The 12,431-nt window shown below is 41.1% G+C and overlaps 1 protein-coding gene across 1 annotated transcript in view; it reads right to left on the bottom strand.

The window, feature by feature from the left end:
- The window catches only part of LOC109468069, a 13,388-nt gene extending 1,502 nt beyond the window's left edge, over positions 1–11,886 (bottom strand). Inside the window, exons 1-24 of the mRNA XM_019766301.1 lie at positions 11,745–11,886; positions 11,348–11,427; positions 11,245–11,293; positions 10,456–10,629; positions 10,180–10,253; positions 9,830–9,927; positions 9,298–9,448; positions 8,388–8,500; positions 7,980–8,063; positions 7,713–7,799; positions 7,142–7,248; positions 6,777–6,972; positions 6,066–6,314; positions 5,333–5,426; positions 4,643–4,780; positions 3,920–3,999; positions 3,702–3,786; positions 3,223–3,309; positions 2,533–2,621; positions 2,133–2,340; positions 1,819–1,965; positions 1,375–1,579; positions 754–951; positions 151–277 (exon numbers count right to left, since the gene is read on the bottom strand). Coding sequence (XP_019621860.1) covers positions 151–277; positions 754–951; positions 1,375–1,579; positions 1,819–1,965; positions 2,133–2,340; positions 2,533–2,621; positions 3,223–3,309; positions 3,702–3,786; positions 3,920–3,999; positions 4,643–4,780; positions 5,333–5,426; positions 6,066–6,314; positions 6,777–6,972; positions 7,142–7,248; positions 7,713–7,799; positions 7,980–8,063; positions 8,388–8,500; positions 9,298–9,448; positions 9,830–9,927; positions 10,180–10,253; positions 10,456–10,629; positions 11,245–11,293; positions 11,348–11,427; positions 11,745–11,886 — 3,062 coding nt within the window. The remainder of the gene's footprint in view (positions 1–150; positions 278–753; positions 952–1,374; positions 1,580–1,818; positions 1,966–2,132; positions 2,341–2,532; positions 2,622–3,222; positions 3,310–3,701; positions 3,787–3,919; positions 4,000–4,642; positions 4,781–5,332; positions 5,427–6,065; positions 6,315–6,776; positions 6,973–7,141; positions 7,249–7,712; positions 7,800–7,979; positions 8,064–8,387; positions 8,501–9,297; positions 9,449–9,829; positions 9,928–10,179; positions 10,254–10,455; positions 10,630–11,244; positions 11,294–11,347; positions 11,428–11,744) is intronic.
- Positions 11,887–12,431: the final 545 nt, after the last annotated feature.

Here is a 12,431-nt window from a genome sequence, read left to right as displayed (position 1 = left end):
TATATATATATATATATATATATGCCTCTACGTGCATGTGAAGGCGTGAATCATAAGTTATTAGCACCAAACACAAGTCAATTTCTAAAGTTTATATAAGCTATGTCCACATACCTGTCAATCAAATACGGGTATCCAAGATCCACCCACCAATAGGGGTTAGACGATCCGACCCGGGTATGAACACAGGTGCCGGTGACCCCGTCTACCGCACGGCCGGCAGCGGCATCCGACCATTGGCTGCTTTGGTACGCTCGTTTCCCCAGGGCAAGATTACCTGTCCCAAGCGAGAGGATCATCTTCAGTAGTTAAAAATTTACATCCATAATATTTAATAAAACTTGACGTATTTACGTTCACTCATCGTACCTTTTGAAGACAAAAATTTGACAGGGAAATACGAAGTTATATGTGTACTTACGGTAGTCTCTACAGCCGGAGCAAGTGCAGTGAGCGTCGGTCTTTCCACACTGTTGAAGGTCAGAACAACAGGGCCTATCTCCGAATGGGTAACACTGCCCGGGATTTGCTGCTGGAGCTGGGAAGTCTTTTCCACAACGCGAATCTTTTCTCCAAGGAGCTGCGGTAAGAGGAAACCAAGTAAATGCCTAATAGTATACACCCATCTATTGCAGTCAATCATGTAATAGACAAATGCAATTGAATATGTGTGATTTAAACAACAATCATTGTATAGAAAGTTAATCTTTGGTATAAAAATCAAACTTGTACACAAGCATATGGTGAACTTACTCAGGCAAGTTGTGCCATCCGAGGCCACTTTATTACCGAATGGGCACACGGAGACGCATTGGACGCCATCGGCACTTGGTTTTCGACCGGCTGGGCATTTAGCGACGCACTGAACTTTATTATCCACTTTAATGGAAAAGTGCTTACACCGGCTGCAATCCGTATCGAGCTTCGATCCTGGAGAACTTGGAATACATCCTATTTTTGTAAAGAAAATATCTATCAATTCTTTGTATGTGTGTGTGTGTGTGTGTGTGTGTGTGTGTGTGTGTGTGTGTGTGTGCGTGTGTGTGTGAGTGTGCGTAATGTCACTGTGTATGTATGTGTGTGTCACGGTGAGTGTGTCTCTCTGTGTGTGTGTGTGTGTGTGTATGTTACTGTATGTTTGTGTCACGGTGACAGTGTGCGTTCGTGTGTGTGTGTGTGAGTGTGTGTGTGGTTGTGTGTGTGTGTGCGTTCGTGTGTGTGAGTGTGTGTGTGGTTGTGTGTGCGTTCGTGTGTGTGTGTTGTTTCTTCATACAAACAGACGGTGATGATGCTATACCCCTCCACCCAGTACACAAAACAGGAACTGTTATAAGAAAGGTTCAAATGATTACACAAGACATCTGTAAAAATCACCGTCACACTCGGGATGGCAGTCTTCTACACAGATTCCGTCCTTCAGTACAGTCCCCCCTGTACATTCCATTTCGCCTGTTGCCCCTCCCTCGATGACTCGGGCGTCCATGATCTCTACGGACTTTTCCCCGCTGCCAAATGAGTAGAAACGAATACCCAATGGTGGACTGAGATCATTGTAGACCATGTAGACCAGGCCTTTCTCCTGTAGGAAGAAAACGTAAAACAACTGTTAAACGATTGTGGAAAAAACATCTCAGTATACATTGTACCAGTACTATTACTACATCGGAAATATCCACACACAAACACACATGTACAGACACACACAAACACACACACAGACAGAGAGACAGAAACAGAGACAGATAGACGGATAGATAAATGATATAAGATGGATGGATGGATAGATAGATAGAGATATCACTTCCATATGTCACTTACGGAAGTGTCCGAGCCGACGCCGTATTTGATGTAGGTTCGCATGTTTTTTGCGTCTTCCTCCAGGCAAATGAAGTAAGGCTGGAACAATTTGGAGTCACCGAGACTTCGGGCACTCTTCGCTCCCTCGTACTTCACTAGCTTCATTCCCTGAGAAAGGTATGTTTCACAATTAACATGATCGAGGTTTTCTAAAATAAAGACAATTGACAAATACACTAAACCCTGTACCGATTCCAAACACGACCCGGAAAGCTTGACCTGGTTGAAGCTTAAACGTAGGAAGCTTGGAGGGAATAAATGAATAATGGTGTTACCTTGTAGAGAGCAACACCTTGAAAACTGATCTGGAGATGGTACCAGGTGGACACGTCCCTCGGAATGGCGGAGAAGACCACAAAAATGTCGCCTGCAGACGCCGCAACGAAGTAAAGGCACCTTCCTCCCTCCTCCGCAGGTTTGATCTGGTACGAGTTGGACCACTTCACATTACAGGGTGCCTCAACGATACTTGCTAAAGCACCACTGTTAGGAACAACAAACCAGCGTTACTTATCAGTACATAATTATACATCACATATCTTAGCCAGACAAAACTTGATTAGACTGTGTTCTTGTCATCAGTAAATCTAAGTGAAGATCATTTTGCGTTAAGTTGTTGCTTGGAGCGATTCGGGATTATAATATGTTGGACTCCAGGTTGACAAATCTACATACCCTTTTGCTTGGGCGTGCTCCAACGGGCTGACATATTCAGCTCTGGCAACAGTCAAGCCTACGTAGCTGCGACGCAACTCCCCCAAAGCCTGTAAAGACAATGTGATGGCAAATAAATTGCAGCAAAGCATTAGATTTCATTCATTCTTCTACATATTCTTATGTATATGTCAGTGTAGAGATTCCGGTTGAGATCGTGACCAGAGGTTTTTAAGGTAATATGTTAGGATTTACAGTCTCAAATTCGGATTCCTAACAACAGAATCACCCGATTCTGCTAGCTGCAGACTGCCTGACATGTACATTATTAGGTCATTAATTATTTCATTGTCCATTAGCCCCGACATCACGACATCACGAAAAACATGTTGAACCTTCTTCTCCTTTGCACTATCCAAATTAACGGTGCTGCGACCCATAGAGAGACTTACTGTAACACTCAAGGAGGGCAAGAGCCTTGCCTGATGGTCAGGGCAATAAACTACTTGAGCAGCGCATTTTGATTAGTCAATAACTAGGTGCTTTTAACTTTTCTACTTCTGGCAGATCTTCGGTGGCTAAAAGACACTTCTCTGGCCAATGGATACTCTAGCCAATGGATACGCCACCGTAAGGTCTGATTGAAGATTACATTAGGCAGTCATTATTTTACCATGCGTATAATATAAACAGCCAAAGGGCAGTGAGTACCTGCGTGGAAGCGGTTTGATCTTGTTGTGTGACCACAAACGTCCCGGTTGCTTCCTGATACGTCATCACAAAACCAAAGCAGGAAACCTGAGTGTGTACGATAACGTCGTTAAAACACATGTTCATGTGCGTCTTCCACCATTATTATATATGTAAATAACTTTATATGGAGCATTCTCAGACTCAGAGGTTGCATTACTTATTAGTAAAGCCAAAATCATACAAGCAATTCGTTGTACTGCCTTTATGTAAGCAGCGGAGGAGTTGAAGTTTCCATACTGACAAAGTATCCAGTTTATAGGATAACTTTGTTGCGCAACAGTTGTACAGGGTACAAAGTATGGCATCTACTAAGTACATATCAATTACATTTCATAAGGCTAACCTAACTAATACAAAAGTGGGTGGCTTGTATGCATTAGAGATGCATTCTATTTTGTAATATTGTTGTTTGGGAATGGAATGCAACTGGGGCGTACCTTTTTGTTGTTGACGTCACCACTTCCACCATTGTCACGGCTGTTGTACATGTGCATGTTATCCCCAGGGGCGTGGCAGTTCCACCTGTAAAAAGCGACATGTTGTCACAGCGTTGCTGTTGCTCCCATAACTATTCAATATTCAAATGTTTTAGCAAAATTATCACGTCAGCCTCAGATAATAGTTGTTTTATAACCTCAATTGACTAAGTCACTACCTTTGCCGTGAAAAAACCACGAAGGCTTCTTCGTTCCTCGAAATGTCGTAGTTGATGTTTTCAGGAAGATCAAAGATGATCTACAGTGGAAACAGGAAAAGAATGTTATTGATATAGAGATCTTTTTGCAATAACCCTACATGTATTAATTTAGCAAATGACATGTTTGGCAAAATCATTATCTTGGTATTCTGGATTTTACAGATGCAATTGATAAGGATGAATACATGTAGTTAACATTATATAAGCAGGCTGCTTTGACCAATTAGAAGTCTACAATCCTAATGGTTATACAGCTATAGTAATGTTATAAGCATGGGTTATTGAACAACGCTTCCATGGATTAATTAATAACCTCCCAATAATGCACACTTCTGAGGATTGTGGGATTGGCCATCGGATAATTCTTATGAAGTAAATTTGAATTACATACAGGATAATGATGTTAATGACCGGATCTTCCTTCGACCCATGACAATAAAAATAATCCACGCCACTTTACTCACGCCGTGTTTTATTTGTTGGTTTCAAAAAGTACTACGCCAGATAAAAACCGGCAATGGGTTATATGTATCTCTGAAGGTGGTCTATTTTATTCGCGTATGTAAGGTTAGCATCCGGTCAATAGTTATCAAATTTTTTGTCGGAAAATATATCGCCTACAATGGGAAAATCCCGATGCAACGTTCATCGAACAGCCCACAAAAACGTTCAAAAGCCTACCTTATAAGTGTCTCCGTTGATGAGTTCCAGCCATGTGGGGTAGGTAGTTCCAGAAAGACCTCCCTTCACCCCTAAGGCTTCAGATGTACATCCAGGTTTGCCACCCTCCAGACGGAAATCCGTGGTGGGCACTGGTCCCTATATATGAAACAACAACTGGGTTTATTGAACTGTCTTCACACAGGGTCAGTATTAAAAAAACACACACAACAAAGATCAACTCTGACCCTTTCCAACTAATGTTGGAGGCTGAACTTGCACAAATGTAGAGATCTCCCTCCCTCCCTCTGTCTCTCTCTGTCCCTTTCTCTCTCTCTCTCCCTCTCTCTCCCTCTCTCTTGCACATCATACATTGTTAGTTTGTTACAGATGCTAGTCGAGTCGTGTGACTTTAATTCAGTACTGGCATAACTGTCCTGGATACAGAGTGTATTTAAGGATTCTTAGATATTGATGAATTAGGACAAGAACAACTTTGCATAGTTATTCATGGACTAGGAGATTTACAAAGTTTGTTTGTCTTCGTTTATGGTATAATAATCATAAACAAGTCTCCTGGCTCATATGGCACACTTTGCTCCGTCCTATAGCAACTGTAAAAGAGTTCATAGATGAAATAACGTAATGTGACCGATACACATGCTTATGTAGGTCAAAGTTGGAACATATTTAAAACAAAATGCGGCATACCTCTTCCATGTAAACAGCAATTGCCCTTTCCAGCGCCAGTCGTTTCTTGTCCATTTCTTGTTCAAACTTATCTGCGGATGTGAAGTCACAATACCTGGACAGATTTAAAGGCATGGCCAATATTGCTAAAACCTGTTAGACATCAAAAGACGCTTAAAAGTCTCTAAAATATATGCTTATTCGGCATATTAACAGTAAATAAAATCAATTCAATGGAAATACGTGCTACTCACAAAATATATATATATAATTATCTATTATCATAAATTGAAGGTGAATCCAATCAGTGTAGCTCACAGCAACTAGCTTCATGCTTTCACTGTCTTCTAAAAATACCAGAGTTACCGTTTCTCTGTTAATGGTGTCATCTCTCCTTGACTGTTGTTCACCAGCTTGGAGACCTCATAATACTTCCTTCCTGTGCCTTCCTCGGTCTTGAGGCTGTGGGTTATACACGAACGCACTATTAGAAAAAATAGCAAAAAATTCTTTTGACTAATATAAGTAGTAGGCTATTCATAGTGGGCGTCAGAGTTTTTTCAGGACAATTTCTTAAAAGATCACTGTCTCCGTTATGAAGACAATGGATATAACAACGAAATTGTGGTTTAACCTACAAAGATGACAGCTGCTATCATGTTTGCCTCATCGCACAGACTCAGTACATCGGGCCATTGTTGACAATGCAGAGTAAATTGTCATATTGTCAATCAAGAGTACAATTGTAACTCACTTGTCACCGAAGCATCCGTCTGCAGCATCTTTGATGTCAAAAGGGAAGAGAAGTTTGTAGTTCAGGTCCAGCAGTTCTGACATGGTGCCCATGAACATCTCGATGGGTTTGGGGTAGGTGGGGATGGACTTCAGCCACTCGGTGAAGGTGTCCTTGAAGCCGGTTGAGTAGAAGTCAGCAACGATGGAGGCAACTTCCTGGTCGCCTCCTTCCACTGACACATGGGTGCCGGAAGACTTGGAAGACCGGCTGTTAGATAAAAGACGTTAATTTAACTAACAGGTAACAGGAGATCACCACCACCACCACCACCCCACACCCAAGTGATTGGGGACGTTTCATTTTTGTCTTCATGGAACGTTAGTTCCTATGCTCAACAATGATCAATGACATTTCTTTTCAACGAACAAAAGCAAGATCATATTTTAGTAACTGCTACTCACCAGAACTTAGAGGAAGACCAAATGTCCAGTCTAACTATTAGCCATTGATAGACTTCCAGCAATACTGAATTATTAACAAAGCAAACAGGCTGTCCTTAAACAAAATAAAAAAACGAGAGTGATCTAGAACCAGGTTAGGTCAACGACAAGAAAATTTACCACTGGTAGTGATAGGAAAGCCAGGTGATGTGTACAATACAATCAAGATATCACATATCACCTTACCCCCACAAGTGTATGAAAAGAAGAAACAAAATGGCTGCCATACGATGAACCAGTGGATGAGCCAACTCCGAAGTGACCTCCGGCGTTGAAGAAAAGAGAATTATAAGAAGCCTGGGCCTGGACGGAGAAGTCTTCGAGACTTTCAGTCTTGGAGATCTCTTGGGTCTTGAACAGCCGGAAGGAACCGCCGAACTTTGCTGACTTGATAAAATGAGTTCCATAGCGGATGATGAACTTTTCTGTAAACAAAAAGTAAGCAACAAATGAATGTTGTAGAGTACAGTCCTCATAATCGGGACTAACTGCATCAAGGGCAAATATCAGCACAGCATCAGATACCGTCTTTCTATTGTACAAGACATTCTGGATTTATTGTAAGAAATATTGGATGTATGACATGATACTTACGAAGCTGTGCCTTCCCAAAGATGAAATTTTTCGGAAGAGACAAGAAGTCCCTCAGGAAGGGCAGGCTCAGGGTATCCGGAGAGATTTCATCCAGGAAGATTTCATACCTAGAGGTGAAATGTTGCCAAGTGTCAAACGTTGTCATCAACCAAGGCTACCCTGTTACCAAGTATGAGTTAAGGAAGAAGACAGCCGTGCATTGTTGATCGTCAATAATGCACACTTGTGTTAGTGTTAATTTGACCTGGATATACAACAATACCATTGATGACCCACTTTTTTCTTGCAGTTTACGCGCCTGGCCAGTGACCCATAACCACCTATAAACACCTCGCTGCTCTCACTAGGTGATTATAGGCTAAAGGTCTGTCGCTACACAATCGTAAACGCCTTAGGAGGGCCACTAACTATTGATGAAAGAAGGATAAAAAGACTGAAATATAGAATAGATGTAGATGTCGAGGAGTGCTTCAAAATCATTACTTATTTACTCAGCACAAAATAAAAAGAAAATGTTATTGGTTGACATCAACAGGCCAAAACTGCAACAGTAGTGAGTAAGCACTCCTACCTTATTACGTTACACTGAATAAGGGACATAAACTTCTGTTTGCTGGATGATGACGACTTCCCATATGCTGCCTCAACGGCAGCCTGCACAAAAATGAGATTGAAGTTATTCAAGATAAGCAGTCACAGATTCATCTAAAATGTATTAATCGATTTTCAATGTCTTCAGTTTGAATTTAAAAAAGTTAATAAAATGAAATGAACCTGGAAGCCCCATCCAGAAAATGACATTCCAGCTTTTATCTGGAGGGAATGGCGATATGACTCTCTTGACTCAAAGACGTAGGAGGAGACCTCTGTGTCGAAGATGCCGTGAACATTCATGGTGTCCGGGACATCCTCATCGTGATACCTGAGGTGCAGTGAAAAGATTTCCATCAGAAAGAACATGACAGGTATTGTTGCAATGACAAAATACAGCCTTATAATGGTTATATAATATAAGCAGAACTTTACTGCACATTTGGTAATATATTGTACTTTCTGAATCTTCAAAGTAAAAGAAACACCAGTTGAAACATTGCCAAAAAAGTTCTAATATATATTTGTTACGTCTGTGCTTCAGACTTTTTCTGCACGTGTGTGTATGTGTCAATGCATTACATGTATATACATTATGCATATATCACTGAACATACAATAGAACATGAACACAAAACAATTCCCTAACACTTACGTAGCCAGGTTTTTACAATTCCGCTGCACGACTGTTTTCTTTCTGGACGCGCTGCTGTAGTCTCCGCGACCATCGAAGCCAACCCCGATGTAGCCACACCCCTCCATCATGTTCTGGGTGACAATATAACGTTAATCAACGGCAATACGGTCCACCTTTTGTTATAAGTCCCGCCTATCTGTGCACACACACATTCACTTCATCATCATTGCATCAGCACGGATAATAGCTGATGATGAGTTAAAGAGACCATGAAACATGAGGCATCAATGTGATGATAAAATATGTTTTGCCTCAGAAGCACATGGCAAGACCCGCTGTTAATTTGAATAGCTGCTCGGTAAGAAAATGTACAGTTCCGTATACGTAAGACATTAAAACATGATCTACGTTGAACCAGTGAAACACTTAAAGCTAGCGCTTACTTAATATGCATTTGTATTTTATAAGCATGTCTAAAAGTAATTTATAACTGATCATTGCCAGACATTTTACACATGAATATTGCTTTGTATAGTACTTGAGTAATTGTCCTTAGAATTTTTAATGATTGAACACACCAATTTTAACATTATATTATATCGTAACGATTTTAATTTTAAATGTGAAACAACTGAAGTTAGACTGACACTTCTGTAAAATCGCCTCACAATTCAGGCCGTTACGCTGGCAGGAGGCATTCATATAACAACTAAAGTTCTAATAAACCAGTCTACTACTACTGCTACTACTAGCGCTGTTGACTAGGTGCCGTAAACCTAGACTCGGCGCATGTGTACCCCGAACTGTTGTGGGAAGCAAAGGGTTAGCACCTGGTCAGGACACATAGGCAGGTACGGCAGGCAGACAAAAATAACTTAATGCATATTCATAAAGCTGTTTAACGAAAGCTAAAACAGATTTCACTTACGTAACATGCCGGGATGACGTCCCTGACGTTGTAGCACGGATCTCCTGGTTTGTATCCTGTCCCGAAACAGCCGTTCATCAAAGCAGAGCCAATCCCCATGGGGTAGCCGTACGCCATTGGTTGAGAGCTTTGATCGGGTTCGCTGTCCTCCCTGTAGGTGTAGGAATTGTAATTAAGCTGTAACAATACCAGTGCTTAGAGCTCCTAAGACATAAGAATTTGCAATGTAATGATATAGTTGGGTTTTAGAAATTCAATGTACAGATTGCGTATGATCACGGAGCTTTTTTCCCCACATCATTATTGCTGTCCATTGCACAAATGGGATAGGGTTACATCTGATATGTCACCCTGTCATTTTCTTATCCATCTATCTATCTATCTATCTATCTATCTATCTATCTATCTATCTATCTATCTATCTATCTATCTATCTATATATATATATATCCTAGAGAGAAAAAGAAAGAGAGAGAATAGGAATACATACTTGATAAACCACACTCACATATTTGATCAACCAAATACATACCCGGGGTCCTCCTCAAGGTCTACTTTCATGTGCATTCCTGGTGGAGCGAACATGTCATCTTCCACCATACCCTTGTCTGGAACAAAGTCCACCTCAGCCTGCAAAACAACCACTTCTATCAACACGTGCAGATGTCAAATGTACAGCCGGCGGATACAGTTGTACTTTTATCTATTTGGACCTTAATTTGGACATAACAGTTAAACCTTATTATATAGAATAACCACTTCTAGCTATCTGTCAATGCATAAACCATCAAGAATAAACAAGTAAATAAACATTATTTTTTTAAATTATAGAAAAAAAACAATAAAAAAAGAATAGCATATCTGGCTTGGTTGGTACAGTACCTTTATCTCATGCTCTCCGCCGCCGCCATCATTATCATTATCGTCTCCATCTTTATCTTTCTTGTCATGAGAATCTGTAAGAAGATGCGATATGAAAGACATCATGCGGTGTGTCTCACCAGCTAGCTTTACTAGAAAGGTGTATGGGAACAAATTGAATGAGGAGTTTTACCGATTGCCAAGGCAATAAACAGTGCAGTTGCTCTTTGAGAAAACACGCGATGTTTTATGGACATCTGATCCAAAGCTTTATAGATATCTACAATTACTCCTTACATTTTCCAAGTATCTTATCGACAGTTTCCTCAGCCACCTCCTTTTCCACTTCTGCCGTGATTTCAGCCTCATGCTTCACACTTTGGGCCATGATGTCCGGTGCCATGTTCTTCATACTGCCCAGTTTCTGGATCGTGTCTGTCAGTTCGTCTGCGTCGAAGCTGCTTCCTGATGCTGTAGAAGGTAAAACAAAATGGAGATACATTCTTAGGAACGGCGTCTCTAAAGCCAAAGTCACGCTGGGACCGTCGACACTAGGCCGAGTCTGTTAATCGCCAGAAAGTTTGCTAGAAAAGAGATGAGCCTGGCGTGAGAAGGTGCAGACTAGAGCTGTACTAACTAAACAAATTTTAGGTACAGGTACAGGTACACAGGTTTAGGTACAGATCCGGACCTGAACCTGTACTCGTACCTGAACAATTCGACCAATTAACATGCTCTTCTGAACTCCTTCAATAACAAGAAAAACATTAATAAACTTGACAGTTAAGGTTTTTCTTTATGGAGAATGCTCAGACAAATTATGGGCAAAACTAAGATGTTTTTGTTTTTATGAACACACTGTCCTAACACTGGGACCCATGGGGGACCAGCTATTTACACATTAGAGGTCACAAATTGGTGTGACTTTTTTTAGGTACGGTACCGGTACTGAGGAATTAGGTATTTTGGACCTGTACCTAATCAATTTTTCCGGTACAGTATCGGTACTGTGTATTGGTACACAACCCTAATGCAGATATTCGCTGGTTTCTGGGTTAGCAGAACATATGTGACCAGCTGACTTACAGAAAAGGTTCCCTGCAAGATTCGCAATGGCTGGAAGGAACCGCTTGTCCTTGGCGTCAGTAGGCGCGTCTTTAGCAGCTGCCTCTCGGAGAGCGTCTTGAACCAGTGCATGGTTTTTCACGTAGGCAGGGGCGTCCTCGGCAGCTGCTGCTCGGAGAGCACCGCGGAGATCATCCGACAATGCTGGGGGACAGAAGCGTACTCGGATGTGAAGAAACATCATAACCCAGATCAAAACCAAGTCATTCACTCTCTTTAACACAAAAATATGGCGGTATTACAAATCGGTATAAATTCTGCTGTTGTCATAAGTCCTCATAAGGGTTTGAAAAACATCCTGTGGATTTTTGAATGTGCCAACATATCCATCAATGTGATAAATACCGCTGTGTCCGACAAATAAATCGTGTTTGATATATTGTTTTACGTATATCATGAACCATTAATATTTCTTGGTGTTACCTCCTTTTGCTAACGAAATGATGACGCCATGTACTTACATAGGGACCTTTTGATGATACGGTGCCCAGGTTTTGACGATACGATGTCCGGATCCTCCCTTGACACAGTCCCGATGAGATACGCAGAGACAACTAAGATCAGCACCAAGGGAAGACATACCCCAACTGCCTTCTTGTTCATGTTGAAGAACTATAGAGATGATAAGGGTAGTATGCCATGACAAAACATACGCCATGCATATCCTTACACAAAAGATACTAAATATGAAACTGTAAATATTTGTCATTGATTCTATTTTGAGATCTGTTTGAGAATGTCAGTTTTTGTCAGAATTCTAGTTGTCACATACCATGCCAGACGATAGGGGTAAGACATGTCACGTACTACATAAAATAATGAACACAGAGCAGTTTAGTTGATCGTCTACAAGTAACCATACGACGCTGAATTTGAAAGACAACTGACAAACATTATGCAACTTTGCGTGACTCCAATGAAAAGATTTTTTTATTATTTACTTCAGATTCACCTCAAAACAAGGCTCGTGAGAGCCACTTACATGTTTTGGGTTACAGTGATGACTGCGTGGTCAGATATTTGTTCACCCTTGATTTAAACCGTTGGAGGTTATAATTAGCGGTGAAACATTCACGGGGAAGCTTGTTCCACAGTGAAGTGGTTCTGGGGAAGAAACTGTCAGCATGAAATGTTCTCTTGACTGATGG

Source organism: Branchiostoma belcheri, unplaced genomic scaffold (genome assembly GCF_001625305.1).
Source record: "Branchiostoma belcheri isolate BF01 breed outbred unplaced genomic scaffold, Haploidv18h27 scaffold190, whole genome shotgun sequence".
NCBI lineage: Eukaryota > Metazoa > Chordata > Leptocardii > Amphioxiformes > Branchiostomatidae > Branchiostoma > Branchiostoma belcheri.
This window is presented reverse-complemented; position numbering and strand designations above follow the sequence as displayed.